Below are 16736 nucleotides of genomic sequence, written 5' to 3'. Positions count from 1 at the left end.
GAGCATCTATATATGCCAGCAAAGTCACAAGATGCTCAGAGATGCACGAGAGTCATGTGGGAATAGTTACCCTAGCTAAATTTTACAGTTTGTAAGACTTCCCCTCTACGAAGTCTCTGAGGGTAGGATAGAATTGAAATGAAAAATAGTTTGAGCTCCAAGATTGGCCTGGTGACTTTTTTCTTCAATTGGTGGCTAATTGTGATGAACATTTTCTCTATTACTGCTGTAATAATTAAGTTTAGGAATATTATGGTTGCAGCTACCCTATAAATATATCTGATATTTCTGTCTCCATTTATACTTTAACAGTCCAAGAAAGAGTTGCTTAATTCAAGGTAGTGATTAAAGAGATGAATAATTGAAAGAGCAGCAGAAATATTAAATGAAAAGTTAAACTATAATGAAATAACATGGGTTATACCCCCCAATTTTTACCTTACATAGGCAGACAAAATCCAAATCTCTCCCTGTCATTTCTGGGTGAAAGTGCACATTACCAGATTTGCAGTAGTTTTTTTATATAGTGTAATTTTAAATTAATGTTTTCTCATTCTTACCATAGATTTTCAGAGCTGTGGGCTGGAGACTAATAGCTGTTGCTCTTAGTCTCTACAGTATATTGTACATGTATGAACGTTTAACATGGACAACAAAGGCAAAGGAGAGATCTTTCAAGCGCCAGTTTGTGGACTATGCTACAGAGAAGTTACAGATGGTTGTTAGTTTTACAAGTGCAAATTGTAGCCATCAAGTCCACCAGTAAGTACCTTTCACATGGCCTTACATTGCTTTTGGGACTAGAGAGGAATTTCCCAAAGTTTTTTTCCTCTTTCCTACTTTGCTGCTGGTGGGTTGGGAGCATTGGAGTCAGAGGGCAGAATTTTCCCATCCCGCCTACCACAGGAATCATAGCAGGCAGGACGCAGACAATGCAATGGTCTGTTGACTACAGGCGGGATTTTCCAGCTTTGGGGCGAGCGAGGCCAGAAAATCCTGCCCATGATGTCTGAAAGCAACATGACTATTTAATAAACTCAATGAGCCAGCTGTCTTTTCTTGTACATCATTTTTCTATGTTCAATGGTTCTGTTGGGTCATTTTCCAAAATCTAAATTTTAAGTAAAACAGAGATTTGTGTTGTAAGTTCAGTGAAAATCATCATTCAGGGCTCTTTGAACACATGACCTTGAGGCAAGTTTAATTGATCAATTGTCACCTAAATTAATAGTGGGTAGATGTTATTTTTATTTTTTTGCAAAAACTGCTCCCATTTAATCTAGATTTGGGTTAAAGAACAATTCTATTTGATAAACAGCAGTTTTTGGTATTTCTCCTGATGGTGCTTTTTTATTACTTCACAGATCTTTATTTTTAGTTACTTAATGTGGCTTTATAATTTATCTTGGGCAATCTTAATTTGTTGCAGTAAGTGCGTGGAAGTAAACATTTTTATGGATTTGTGCTACACAAGTTGACAGGTTGTGCTTAACTACAAATATAAACCCTTTTTTTATTTAGATGACATCATGGCCCTGATGTTGCTCCCTGCCCCGACCTGCTCAGTGCAGTGTGTACATGAAGTGTACTCTGCTGTCCAGCGGGGGTACACCGAATTTCAAAATTGTTGTGTTTTTGTGGCGCACTCACACTCGGGCACCAACATTTATTCCTCAATTAACAGCAACAAACACGGATTAACAGGTCATTTTTCTCATTGCAGTTGTCGCACCTTGTTCAAATTAGTTGCTGTTTTTCCATATGTTACAACGCTGATTGCATTTTAAAAAGCAATAAATTCATTGGCTGTGAAGCACTTTGACATTTCTTGAGGAGTTGCAAAACAATAAATGCAACTTTGGCATAATTTATTATATACCAGCCAAGTTTGAGGAGTTGCAAAAAATAATATTTTAAAATGTGGACAAAATAAATAATACATTCACTATACATATATCTAGATGTTGCAGTTAACAAGTTTTGTTTCTGAATAGATGAATGAAATTGTGTTTGTTCTTTCTCTCAGGGAAATGACCAGTACCTTTGCACGACTATGCCAACAGGTAGATGTTACTGAGAAAAACTTAGAAGAAGCGGTCTCCACCCTTAACAAAAAGATTGAACTCCTAGAGTCCACACAAAACCGATCAAAGCTATTGAGGTATTGATATTTTCCTTGTACTTTTTAATTTCTGAAATTATTATACAGCTAAACAATTTTGAACACACAAGGTCGATCTCTATCTCAATTCTTTAAAGTTTATTTATTAGTCACAAGTAGGCTTACATTAACACTGCAACGAAGTTACTGTGAAAATCTCCTCGTCGCCACACTCCGGCGCCTATTCAGGTACACTGAGGGAGAATTTAGCATGCCCAATGCACCTAACCAACACATCTTTCGGACTGTGGGAGGAAACCGGAGCACCCGGAGGAAACCCATTCAGACAAAGGGAGAATGTGCAGACTCCACACAGACAGTGCCCAAGCCGGGAATTGAACCCTGGTCCATGGCGCTGTGAAGCAGCACCGCTAACCACCATGCAACCCATGTTTTTAGCACTAAATGATTACAATGTTCCTTTGCTAAAAGCCGAACTAATCCAAAAGCTCTCGAAAATCTACAATAATTCCTGGATAACAAATGGTTGATCCTAATTAAAATGGAATGGCAGATCCAGTAATAAGCGCACACATTATTAGAATAAAGGCTAGCTTAATTTGCTTTCTGGTGAAAATCACTTGGTTTATGAAATAACTCCTCCGAGACCGGTGTCCCTTCTCCAGACTCCCTTTATTTACAAACTCTCTTCCACTCTGAGAGTGCTTCAGGTAAAAAGTCAGTACCAGGAGTGTCAGTGGACCTGACACTCCCGTATTTATCTACAGGTGAGGTTCCCTGATTGGGCATACTCCTGCTCTTATATTCTATGTTTCTAGAATGTATATTGGTGATCTGAGGAACCAGAAATACTGCTTGGAGCTTTGTCTTGGTTGAATATCATTTAAACCAAGCGTAAATTAGCTCCGTCTAGCCAAGGCAGTATTAATTGATCTGAGAGAAATCTCCCTTGTATGAGGATTTTTGAAGTTAGAAACCTGTTGTTCTCACTGAGAATGGGCTGTTGAAGCTATTCTGATTAAACTACAAGATGCACTTACCAAGCTTTCTTAGACGGCACTTCCAAACCTACAACCATTGCCATCTAGAGGGACAAGGCAGCAGACAAATGGGAACACCACCATCTGCAATTTCCCCACCAAGCTACCCACCAACCTGACTTGGAAATATATGGCACTCGTACACCGATGCTGAGTCAAATTCCTGGAACTCCCTCCCTAACTGCACTTTGGTGTACCTATACCAAATGGACTGCAATGGTTCAAGAAGGCAGCGCACTCACCATCAAAGGCATGCCCACGTCCCATGAATGAATTTTTTAATCCAAAAAAGTACTTCATAAGGAGCTTGGGACAATAACTCCAGTCTCCCTCTGGATAGTAAATAACCTATTAACTGCATAGACACAGTTCCCATTTAGAATGTTAGAGCTTCCCTCTCAGGTATCCATGTAATGCTTCTTAAAAGTTGCAAACCTGAAACCCTAATGAATCTGCCTTGGTGTTTCAAAGCACTTTGTCCAATTTACTATCTTTGAGTTTTAAGAATCTGTATTTCGCAAAGTAGACCAAACCCATGATTGGAGTCCCATGATTCTGAACTGTCCTTCCCGTTAATCTAAAGGCAATAAGGAATATATTCTAGGCAGAAAATAGAGCCAACATTTCAAGTCTAGATGATCCTTTGTCAGAGCCCTGATGGTCATCTAGCCTCAAAAGGTTGGCTCTATTCTCTCCCCACAGATGCTGTCAGACCTGCTGAGATTTTCCAGCATTTTCTGTTTTTGTTTCAAATTCCAGCATCTGCCATATTTTGCTTTTATATATTCTAGGCAGGTTTTTATTAGACCAGCACATTGAATTCGAAGACATTTTATGCTGGAGTTGCTCAAAATCTTGGCATACTTGCTCCATTGTGGGCAGGAAAACCCTTCCTCTCAATCTTTCACAAATTGCAAATCATTTTCACCTGGTTCATCATGCTTCCCATCCATTGACTCTGTCTACACTTCCCACTGCCTTGGCAAAGCAGCCAGCATAATTAAGGACCCCATGCACCCTGGACATTCTCTCTTCCACCTTCTTCCTTCGGGGAAAAGATACAAAAGTCTGAGGTCACGTACCAACCGACTCAAGAACAGCTTCTTCCCTGCTGCTGTCAGACTTTTGAATGGACTTACCTTGCATTGATTGTTCTCTACACCCCAGCTATGACTGTAACTCTACATTCTGTACTCTCTCGTTTCCTTCTCTATGAACGGTATGTTTTGTCTGTATAGCGTGCAAGAAACAATACTTTTCACTATGTTAATACATGTGACAATAATAAATCAAATCAATTCAAATTGTAAGGTCCATGCACTGGAGACTTGTCCCAACAACATAAACTAGCTGTACAAATTTCAAAATAGATTGAATGCACAAAATCCAGAGCGATTTTCTGGGGTTTTTATACAGTATACACAAGTGTTACCTTCATTCTTCAAATTATACATATCCTCCACAATTTGGGGGAATTGGGTGCTAGAAGCCGATGATTAATCAGTTTTCATTTAGTTTCACATAAACATGATCTGACAGTAGGGCAGAGGTCCTGTATGAGACCATGTTCAGCACACCTTAATAATGTTAACACAGCATTTTCATGTATGTGAAAAGCATATAATTTTCTCAAAGCCAATGAAACTTAATTGGTCTTCAGAGAGCAAGGACTGTGTTATCTAGGTAATTATCTATTCAAGGCACTGAAACTTCCTCCTCTCTTGACTGGACACAGCTACTTTCCTGGTTAGCACTACTGCCTCAGTGCCAGGGACCCAGGTTTGATTCCAATCTTGGGTGACTGTGTGGAGTTTGCACATTCTTCCTGTGTCAGTGTGGGTTTCCTCCCACAGTCCAAAGATGTGCAGGTTAGGTGGATTAGCCATGGTGTATGCGTGGGGTTATGAAGATAGGGCGTAGTTGGCCCTGTGTTAGATGCTCTTTAGGAGAGTCAGTGCAAGTCTGATGGGTTGAAAGGCCTCCTTCTGCTCGTGGGGGTTCTATGATTCTATAAGGTTATTCCCCCATCTTCCCAATTAGTATTATTTCCTATCCATTACTGTTATCCTTTTCCAAAGCCACCAAAGATTATATAAATCAAAATTCAACAAAGATCCAGTACATTCATCAAGCATGAAATATTTTGTTTTTAAAATGAAGTAATTGTCAAACTTCATTTATCCACTATCTGTGCATTTGCTTCACTTCTGGGTAAATAAATACTCCACCTTATATTTGCTATAAATCATGTGCTACAGATCTTAAGATTATGGCATTTACAGAGGTGTTACTGAGACTTTGGATTAATACATATCTAAAATATGATTTTAGAATCTGTTCTTATTTGGAACATTTTATCTCAAAATTCCCTTCGCTATTTAGTTGTCATGCACCAAGATGGAACCATGCTGGAAGTTGGAAAACAATGTTTGTCAATCAACCAACTTTCAGAAAGGATCTGCTATAATTTTCCATCAGTCTTCAGCTACAGGCCCTAAGCTCTGGAATTCTCTTCCTAAATCTCTTATCTCTGTCCTTCTTTAAGATGCACCTTAAAGCCTACCTCTTTGACCAAGGTTTTGATCATCTGCCCCAAGATCTGTTTGTGGCTCAGTGCCTTGGGATGTTTTATTATGATAAAACATTGAATATAATTAAACTATATAATTGTTATTGTTGTATAATAACAAAACTAACATAGTCAATTTGAAAGTATTTTTATTTGATTTAAGGTGACTGGATTGTAATGTAAACTTGATTGGAATGTAATGATATAATGGAATCATTTTTAACTTATTTTCAATACATTTTTCTTGCAGAAACAAAGCAACATGGCTGGAAAGTGAACTGGACATATTTACAAAGCAGTATTTGCAGCCAAACCAGTGAAAATCTGCTACCTTTTTTTAGAATCTACGATTGTCCCACGGCCTCACTGATTGTCACCAATGCTGCCATCGTGCTGTGTGAAAAATACAAACTTTCAGTCTCTTTTATATACAGTAATGGTTTTCAGGGATCCCTTTTCTCAATCCTTCAGAAACCTAACCAGGTATACATAAAGATGCATACCATTCATCAAGACCACTTCAGGCTATTGCTGAATGTATTTTGAGATGTTGAGAAAACTTCAATATTCAGCTTCATAATTAAGCAGAGCATTCAAATATCACTTTTACAAATACTGAAGAGTCATTGATGAGCATTGTTTGAGATCAAATTGTGCCTCGGACAATTATTTCAGTGGTTAGAAAATGCATTCCTTACCAACTTGGGTCGTCTTTGGAAGAAATTCAGCTCTTTGGCCCTGCACCCAGGAATATTGATAGCTTACTCAGTATCAGATGATAAAATTGACGTTTTATGTTCATTACCTAGTCACAAAATTAATGTGTTGGTGAGCTGTATGGACATCTACCATTGTGGATGTACTACCTAGTCAAAACACATTAAGCCTTTGGTCACAAAAATTCTAACCCAAGGGAATCATTAAATGAAATTCCCACTTATGCATATTTACATGCAATTACTTCATGATTTACTGATCAGATGTTTCACCTCTACCTAAAATAGTATTAAGTTGATAGGATTCACTTCCATTAAACTGTGTTCTTATAGAAAATGTTGACGTACATAAGATGCTGAAAAGAGAGACTTGTTGTCAAAGCTTTCGTTTTGCTTTCATCAGGACAAACGCAAGAATGCCAAATTTCAAATGATCACAACATTTTATACTAGAGGAGAAAAGGGTGCTGATTGATTGATTGACAAATTGACTGAATTGTTAACATGGAGAAAGCAAAGAACTAAAAGATTCCCAAGCTCCCAGGTAATTCAAAAAAGGCACAAGGCTTGAATATATTCATTTGTTTGCAGAGAACAGGTCCCTGCATATGAATATGTCACTTCTACTAAGTGTGAATGAGCCACGTTATGAGCTCGAATAATTATTTTTAATTGGTTGTTAGTATAGCAATTATATCGAACAGTTGTTTAGGTTGTGTAAGTGTTGGTTGGATGAGTTCATTTTGTACTCTGCTTAACCCAACGGAACACGTTGGCCCAGTACAGGCCATGCTCGTCCAGCCTGCTCTCAAACCCAAAACAAAACGTCTACTGTTCGAAGTGATTCCGTGAGTGGCAGCATTTGCTGAACAATCTTGAGTGCACAAATAGTTACAATGGCAAACAATTTAACATGATCAGTCAAGCTCAATGTGTCGCATTTACGCCCGCTAGATGTAACATGAATTTGTACGCACGGGCTTGTTCTCTGCAAACAAAAATATATTCAAGCCTTGTATGATTTTTGAATTGCTTTCAAACTTGGGGAGCGGGTAGAGTTTCCCCTTGCTGCTCTATGGCAATGCCTCAGCCAGAGTTAACTTGCCAACCAATCGGCACCCCGTTTTCTCCTGTATTATAAATTGTTGATCATTTGAAGTTTGGCATTTTTTGTGATGAGTGCATGACGAGAAGCTTCAGGAACATGTCTCATTTCAGCAATAAATTGATGTACAAGCAAAGGTTGTGAGAATTGGGCTTCAGCCAATTAATCATGTAACTAATGACTGGATATTATTGCAGGAGTCAAAGAAGAAGCAAAGCAGTAAGGAGTAAAATTGGCTATTGCGTGAGGGGTTCCCAAGGATGATGCAAATGCCTTATCCTAATTTTAAAGTACACTAAATACAATTTGTATGTGAGAGCAAAAGAACATTTAATTATAAAGTTATAATGAAAGCAGTTGTTGAATGTATTTGCAACAATATTCAGTAATACTACCTTAGACCTAAAGTATTATTTGCATCATGAAACCTCCATTGAAGCTTCAGGTGATGTTCAGCTCGCCTCAAACTGGATTTGACCACTTACCTGTAGCTAATATAAACTAAATTTATTATGGCTTTGTTACACTTGATGGCAGAGAGGTTCTGTTATTAGCAGATAACATATAACTTTTAAAATAATTTAGTGACGTCCTTTACATTTTCAGTTCTTAATGACCTCTTTATTAGCATCAGAATGTGAAAATACAGTACTGGCAAATTGGTTGCTTTAGATTGGTGTGCACTTGGATTCAGACCAAAGAATAAAATTAGAGATAGTAACTGCACGGAATTATGGGAGTAGTAAAAGTTTGAGTTGTATGGATACTTAAAATTAACAGTTTTATCTAGCACATATCTAAATTTATTTTCAAAAGACTTGTTTCCATCTGTAGAGAAAGTCAGTCTATTCAGAGATGTTATAATCAGCAAATTCCCCTGACCAAACTAGAATGATTTGTAATTTCCATAGGGGCTGCTCCTATCTATTGTAACTTACCCCAGAAACCATAAATTATATAAATGGCTTTTTATACGATTGGGTTGCCACCAGCTACATTGTAAAAGTTCTACCTTTTTTATTTGTGAACTGCAAACCTCAAATTATATTCTGCCCTTGTAAAATGGCTTATTGTTTAGAATTTCAAATTGATTTACATTAAATGTAAGGCAGGTGTGACGATGCTTTACTAAAGAAACTTGAGTGTTTGTACATAGCTGGGTTTTGGTGTTAAATGACTTTTTGTAACTTTATGGAGGTTTCTCCAAATTTATTGTATATGTTCCCTTTTACTAGATTCATCAGATGAAGGACAAACCAAGTTTACATTCTTTTGAGTATGTAAACTTGTAGCAGCTGTACAATTTGGTAATAAATTATTTGAGCTACATTGCCTTAGTTTGTCAAAGACCAAGGGCAGTAATGGAGTGCCACTCTTTTTAAATTCTTTTCCAATTCAATCAAATCAAATCCAATTCAGAGTCTCAACAAGTTGAGACATTTCCGATCCAGGCTGACAAGACAGGACGGGCGACTAAACCACCCTGTCCTGGGCCTGATCTACATGAGTCAAGCTGATTGGAGAAGGGCGAGGATCCTCCTCCAAGGCTTGAGCTCATTTGCATCTTAGCCAAAAGGCCGAGATGCCGCTTTTAAAAATTGCTTCATATGAAACATATGAAGCCTCAGCGTAACCTCATGACCTCAACCAAGTGCAGATCCGATACTACACTTGATCTTAGCCAAAAGGCCGAGAAGCCATGCATCATCTGAGGATGTGGTGTGTTGTGATTTCCAAATTAAGGACTGAACCAGAAAGCACAATGATCACAAACAATTTCAGCTAGAGTGGTGGAAGAGATGTCAGGAGAAAAAAGTATGCTATTTGCACTATGAAAGGCTGCCACTACACATTTGTGCAACATAGGTCAAACTGCTATGCATCAGTGTGAAAGACCATCAAATTTCATTATGCAACTGAACACAAACATAGACTAGATTTAATTAAGATTTTAATTGGGCTCTAGTATCGAAAGCCATTCAGAACTGAAATTGAATTGTTTAACTTGTTTACTTGACCTACAATTTATGTAAAAAGATGGATTGCACTTATCCCCAAGATGAAAGAACTTTTTTTTATTATGGGTATATTTCAGAGGTTAGAGCACTTAAGTTAGAAAAACTGGTAATAGCAAAGTATATATAATAGGGGAACTGTTTAGTGGGCACAAATTCAATTTCACAGCATGGTTACAATTTATGCTTAAAATATAAGGGACACTGAAAGAAAACAGTATAAAAATACAATCTAAATGACTTCCCATCAGTCTTCAGAATAGTTGAACTAGATTGAATAATGAATGGCACACTGGCACATTATATATAGCTTTGTACATTGAACATTTCAGCTAGAGCCCTTTAATTCAGCTGGAAGATTCCACTAAAGGTAGAGACTTGCATCAAACACCCTACATTTTGTAGGAAAAAATAGAGCAAAGTCAAAATGTAACTTCTTACAAAAAAATCAAGTTGGTCCTTCACCATTGGTAGGCTACTACAGTGATACTGCCAATGGGAAGTAAAACGAGCAGCACAGCCCAGAAATCATGTTACGGTTACGAATGCAGATTACTGTGTATACCCAAGGTTTACTGAGGTAAGAAAGCCAAGGCTGCTTTAAAGTCCCACTGCTTTCTATGGAAATATCGTGGCTTCAGATGTCTTGCACTTTTTAAACTGCAGTTTGTGAAGTCTTTTGATATGTAAACTCACTAATTTCCACAAAAGAGTAAATAAAGGTCAGGGTTCAGATAAATTATGGATTAAACTAAGTTTACAAATAACTGCTTAAGGTTATTTAATGGGACTAAGTTATTTGATATCCTAAGTTTACTAAAATATATCTGCAAAATGCACAAGACCTTCATGTCAGCACAAAAATGCCATTTAATAACCTTGGTTAAAAGCATTTTTATTGGTTACAATCAATTTATCGCAACATTAGTTTCACTGAGCCACTGTACAAATACAAAGAAAGTGAATGTGAAAACAGACTATAAACAAAGATACAGCAAGTGAAGATCATTTCATATTTTATACAATAGCATCATAGGAGAAAACACATGGCACAAGTCGCTGGTTTTATTGGCTGCAGAATAAAACTTACTATTCTTTTGATACAAAATCCAAAGGCAGTCCAGTATTACAAAATTGGTGTTAATACTGTAACCAGAGAAAAAGTTGAAACACCAGCTACATAAAGTTCTGTATTGTACAGGCTGAATAACTGGTTTTGCACTTCTCAGACCAATGATTTTAATACTGAATTTGACAGCAAATTACACAAAACTGCATGAATATTCTGCATATTTTACACTGTTAGATATCCACTCTGGAAGGCTCAAGGCATTTTTTATTTTATTGTTGGTCTGCTTTACATCTGAAATGTACAATTCATCCTGAATCTTCAGACTACTCTATCCTTGAAGCAATGCATTTGAGGAAATAATTTAAGTTTATGCATTGCATTCAAGTCATAAGTGCACATTTACTTCAGAGGTGGATATTTAAAATGGGCAACACCCAAGTTTTTCAGCATTTATGATGTTAAACCGATCCAAATTTAACCACACTAAATCAAATCAAACTCTATTTTCACCATTCACTGTAGGGCATATGAAAGCCATGTGCTTGACCACAACATGCCCCAAACAGGTTGAACCAAGCAATCTTCAGCAGCACAATTTGCTAGACTACATACTCCAAAAATCAAAAGGCATGACACTGGCTTTCTTAAGCCATTAATGTTGGTTCTAAATGTGGACTATAGTGTACATATGTACTCACTTGTTTTAAAGTAAGGCTGATAATTTATTCTAGTTTTAAAAGGTTAAAAACATATTTGGAAAGCTCCAGGTCAAAAATATACACTTCAAGCTGCTGGAGTTCTATACTTAAAACTATTTATGGCACATTGATTTTAATTGAAGGCTGTGCAATGTTCTAAAAGTTTAAACCAGATGCTTAATCTTTTGTCCAAATGAATTACATAGCAACCCTTTCAAGCTCATTTTACTCCGTACATTACTTAAGAGGTAAATGTATCTGTGTAAAATATTTTTGCCAGGTGGAAGCTATTTTCAGGGCCACTACTGTATTGAAAGATATTAAAATAAGTCTAAAAGCAATCATGATTTTAAAAATATACCTGCAAAATACTGGCCTGACTTTAAAAAACTGCACAAATTACTGATATTTTTTTTCACCAAAGCTGCTGTGCTGGGGGAAAAGGTGATTACTTCAGCATAAATTTGCTTGTAGTGTTTATTGGTCCCAAAGCTTTAAAACTGACTTCTAATCAATGCACTTTGCTACTAAAGATACTTGTGTTATTGGCACATCAATGTAAACAAAGCTAAACACTGGATTTATGTGGTTTACAGGCACACATCACACCAACACTGGTCAACAATTTGGAGGGGTGAGTCATGACACTCTAAAGTCATACTAAAACAACAAGACCTTTGTGCAATTTAATACTTCGCAAATGGTCTTAAAGCAAAACCAAAACAAATTTCATCATGTAAACTATGCACTTTATATTCAAATGTAACTACTCATGCTTCCAAATGATTCAGTACTTTAAAAAAAACAACTATTTTCCACATAAATTGTCACGTTGGGCATGTTAGAAAAAGGCTATTTATTACATTGTAATCAAATTTCAGGTTTAAAAAATGCACACGCTCACTGACACTGGAGGAGAAAAAAGTTATTGTTTCCCCACTTATCCTGAATGTTAATCACAAGCAAAACTCCATTAGGCCAGCAGCTAAATTCACTGTATCAGGAAGGCACCAGCTTCAATTGCGCATTGTTCTAGCTGATTTGTTTTGGGGTGGAGCTTTGTAGGGAAGTAATGCTGAAAACATGTTCCTCTCCTCATTTTGAACTTGTGATTCCTGCAGGAAAGTGCATATGTAGATGCTGGTTGAGATAATTGGGCTGAATTATGATAACTCCAGTTATATGGTCTGTCACTACCCAGGTGTGTACATACACACAAAAACTCAAGCAAGATGCTGCCAGCACTTATGACCCTTCATAAATGTTACCACCAAAAGCAGAGAATGGGGGGTGAGATAAAGCTAGGGAGGGACTTGGGTATAGAGAAACATTGCCTGTTCTTGTGAAATGTACAACAGCATTTTATTTCACATGATGGATCCTATTTCTGTACATCTGTGCATGATTAAACAGTGCATATGCATTCACAAAACAAAGCATACAGATGGAATGTTTTCTATAATTAAAAACTGCTGCAGAAAAAAAAGAAACAATCACTCACGTGTGCACACATGACCAAAGTTAAATTTTTCACAATAAGTTAATTCACAAAAAAAATCTCAACAGCAACCAATTTATCCATCACTAAGTTCAGAGTGTGACTTCTGATAAATACAGGCTAGAAACTTAGTTTTAAAAACTTTTTTTTTACATAGACAAATGTTACATGATAGCTGCTGTAATGTGTACATTCCATATGTACAAAACAACAGATTAGCAGATTTAAAATGAGCAAAAAACCCTCCAAACAATTCAGCCATTAGAACTAAACAATGGTTAGCTTGAAATATTTTCCTAGACACCATGGTTACAAGTGCTAGCCCCTTTTAAAGTTAACAGTTGTCAGGGTTTTTTCCTCATAGATTTGCCTACTTTACAGAAGCCTTGTTATACAATTGTATTCAATGATAGAAAAACGTCACCTGCAAATACTAGGTAAAAAGAAAGTTATTTCATGGCTGTTGACTGCAGCTTAGGCAGCCCAGCTTCAATGGATGATATTCAGGTGACATTTCTTCAATTCCAGATTTTCAGGAAACTGTCCCATGATCCTGTTGCTACAGCCATTCCATCATCAGTAATGCCTAAACAGCTGACACGATTGTCATGTCCAGGAAGCACTCCTGGAGGGAAGAAAGAAAAACAAATTAGATGACAAAACAATTTCCACTAAAACTTCAGTGTTAAAAGCATTACAACTATTACTTGATTTTGACTCTGCTAGCAACTATTTTCAAACCCAATTTACCCAAGTTCGCTATCCATTGTGGAAATGGTTAGATGATGCACGTTGGGCAGATTTAATCATTAACTCTCAGGCTGTGGAAGATGTTGACAACCCTACAATTTCTGACTCTAAAAAGTGCTAGCATATGTAACCAAGGTGACTCTGAACATGTTTGAAACAAACCACTGTATAAGTTTTATTGGCTCAAATGTTTGGAGAATTCTGCTAACTATAGGCCGTTTTTATTTGCTCAGAAGTGGTGATGGACTTTCCTAAACCTCAGTCGGTGAGGTGATAAATTCCTAGGTTTCGACCCAGCAACCTGTACCAAACTGGTGAGGTTATTGACAATAGTTGCACTACTAATCCTTCTTTAATTAAGTTTTTCGGTTAAAATACATTCGGTGCTCTTACTTCCCTCAGAGCTTTTAATCATAGTCTTAAAAACCAACTTTTCAGTTGGTAGCTGGTAATTAGTTTTAAGTGGAACTCCACTGAGTCTCAATACCAGAGTCAGCCAACTGTAAGGGCACAGTTTTGCCACCACCCTCCCCTGTCCGTGAATCTATCCTCCAGGTAGGACAGGGCACATCCAAGAATGGGCATAGAGTCTGGAATTTTTGCTGAGACACATGACTCCAGGTACAACAATGTTGTTTGACTAATCTGTGGACTCTTTTCCAACAGAGGCACCAGACAAGACGACTTTACTGTGTCAACTGGGCTATGTTTTACAGCAGTTCTTAAAACCAAATGGCACTGAGTCATTGGAGTTAAATGTGGGTAGACTGGGTCTAGTGGGAAATTCCCTCCTGCCTCCTCCCAACAGATAGCAGTGAGGTTGGTTTTTACAATAATCATGGTCAGTTTTAATGGTGCCAACTCAAATGACCAAACTGAATTAGTTTCACAGTTTGCCATAAAAGAATTTGAATTTGAACCTTGGGTTGCCAATTAAATACAACTACACTGCCTTGCAAACAGAATTGTTCTTTTGGTCTAAAGGAAAAGATTGTACACTTTAACACTCAATTCTCTCCAACTTGGGAGCAGGGAAACATTTCTATGGCACTCTTCAGCCAGAGGTGCACTACATTCAGAGGAATCTATCCAATATTTTCCATCAGGACAGCATTTTAGCAAATTCTGCAGGCACAGCTAGCTTTACATTAAGTTTGAAGATGGCTTTATACCTAGAAAAAGTCCACTGATGACAGAAAACATCTAGGAATTGGCATCAGAAGCCCAGTACAACTAATCACAAGAACTTGCATTTACATAAAACGTTTAACATGCTTCAGGAGGAACCCAAGGCCTTAGTGGCTCAAGGCATGGCCACAGGTGGTGGAGCAAAGAAAATCAGGGATGGGCAAGAGGCCAGAATGGGAAAAGTGCAAAGAAAGTTACAGAAATAGGAGGTGAGGCCAAAGAGATTTAAAAGAAAGGATAATTTTAAAAACAAGGTATTGCTGTACCGGGAGCCAATATGGGTAAAAAGTACAGAGGTGATCGATGAATGGGGCTAGATGCAACCAAGAACAAAGTGACAATGTGTTGTGGGAGCCACATATTTAACAGCAGGTGTGAGCCAATAGATAACCATGGGGATAGGGTGAGGCTGAATAAGCTGCTCTTTCAGAAAGTCGATGATTCGATGGGCCAAATGGCCTCCTTCTGCACTGCAGGGATTCTATGGATTCACAGAACTTCTGAAAAAAAGTACTACCTGCAATGGTATACAACTGTTGCATTTGTAGAACACTATATAAGCATTTCCCACTGCAGCTTTACAAGGTGTCCAATTAGAAACAAAGACATGCCAATCAAAGTTACATATTTTTATTGACGCTTCCTTCAGGAGCAAATATCAGGAATACCAATTATCAGGGCTTTGTGCATCAGTTAATGGCCACAAGCTCTAGTTTAGGAATGCCAGTGTAAGATAATAAAAAAGTTAAATAGGCTGAAGGAAAGAACCCAAGAAAATGAGATAAATGGAAACAAATTGCTTTCAATGTCAGAAGTAATGACTACAAAGATGGTGTAATACACAAGGCTACTACCCCGTTTGGCATAGGAACACTTCAACTTCTCTCCTACAAGTAGCATCAACATAAAACAAACCTTTCATTGCTCACGTCAGATTAGCCACTCCATGTAAATGTTACTCTGATCATTTATTATCTGGAATCAGCCTGTTGTTTTATACTTGGCCTGTTCTTACTAATGAGATCATTAAAACACCCTTTGCAAGACCGAAAAAAAATACATTAGGTGACAAATGTAAATTGTCAGTGTCCATCTCCCACAACAATTGCAATTCTGCTAGAGGGTAATTGACAACAACAACTTGCATTTATAGAACACACTTAACATAATAAAGCTTCCCAGATGGATTAAAAAATATTCAAAACAGTCACCGACAACTCAACATTAAAGGTCAAAATATTTAACCATATGAGAGTCATTGAAGTCATGCAAGAGCTTACAGATCAATTTTATTTTAGTATGTAAAATCATGCTTGTAATAAATTGTGCGAAAGAAAAACATGCATAGTTTTACTGACCTGCACGATCTCCCTTCAAAGAGTCCCACACATTGCAATTAAAGTCATCATACCCTGCAAGGAGGAGGCGCCCACTTTTGGAAAATGCAACTGATGTAATCCCACAAATAATGTTATCATGGGAATACATCATCAGCTCCTGGTCTGCTCGGAGGTCAAACAATCTACAAGTGGCATCATCTGACCCAGTGGCAAATGCATTTCCATTAGGGAAGAACTGTTGAAACAGAATACAATATCTATAATTTGCCAAATTTACCCACTTTAAATAGAATAATTGCAAAAGTAGATATAAAATGATACTAAAATGACAATGTATTAGCTTTTATAATGAAACTGTGAAGAATCAGAAAGCACAGAATAGTTAACAGCCCTGGAGACAGCCGTTTGTTGTGTTGTGTCCATGCCAGCTCTCTGCAAGAGCAACCCAACTACTCTCAATCCCACCTTTTCCGTGACCCAGCAATTCTTTTCTATTCAGATCCCATCCAAATCCCCTTTGAAAGCCATAATTGAATCTGCCTCCAGCACACTCTCAGGCAGTAGATTCTTGATACTAAACTCTCAATGCCTAAACCAGCTTTTCATGTCACTGTTTATTCTTT

General features: G+C 37.5%; 2 protein-coding genes and 1 pseudogene across 9 annotated transcripts in view; 1 reads left to right on the top strand and 2 right to left on the bottom strand.

The window, feature by feature from the left end:
• The window catches only part of LOC144490184 (mitofusin-1-like), a 54158-nt gene extending 42559 nt beyond the window's left edge, over positions 1-11599 (top strand). For both annotated transcript variants that reach the window (XM_078207990.1, XM_078207994.1), the window contains exons 16-18: positions 566-762; positions 2027-2161; positions 5982-11599. In XM_078207990.1, the coding sequence (XP_078064116.1) occupies positions 566-762; positions 2027-2161; positions 5982-6051 (402 nt within the window). In that variant the 3' untranslated portion in view covers positions 6052-11599. The remainder of the gene's footprint in view (positions 1-565; positions 763-2026; positions 2162-5981) is intronic.
• LOC144492000 (U2 spliceosomal RNA) lies at positions 9124-9253 on the bottom strand (annotated as a pseudogene).
• LOC144490205 (guanine nucleotide-binding protein subunit beta-4) overlaps positions 10447-16736 on the bottom strand; it is a 61517-nt gene continuing 55227 nt past the window's right edge. For all 7 annotated transcript variants that reach the window (XM_078208010.1, XM_078208028.1, XM_078208021.1 and 4 more), the window contains 2 exons: positions 16132-16348; positions 10447-13460 (listed from right to left, as the gene is read on the bottom strand). In XM_078208010.1, the coding sequence (XP_078064136.1) occupies positions 13354-13460; positions 16132-16348 (324 nt within the window). In that variant the 3' untranslated portion in view covers positions 10447-13353. The remainder of the gene's footprint in view (positions 13461-16131; positions 16349-16736) is intronic.

This window comes from Mustelus asterias, chromosome 3 (assembly GCF_964213995.1).
Source record: "Mustelus asterias chromosome 3, sMusAst1.hap1.1, whole genome shotgun sequence".
Classification (NCBI taxonomy): Eukaryota; Metazoa; Chordata; class Chondrichthyes; order Carcharhiniformes; family Triakidae; genus Mustelus; species Mustelus asterias.
The sequence above is the reverse complement of the archived record's forward strand: the minus strand, read 5'-3'. Positions and strand labels throughout refer to the sequence as shown.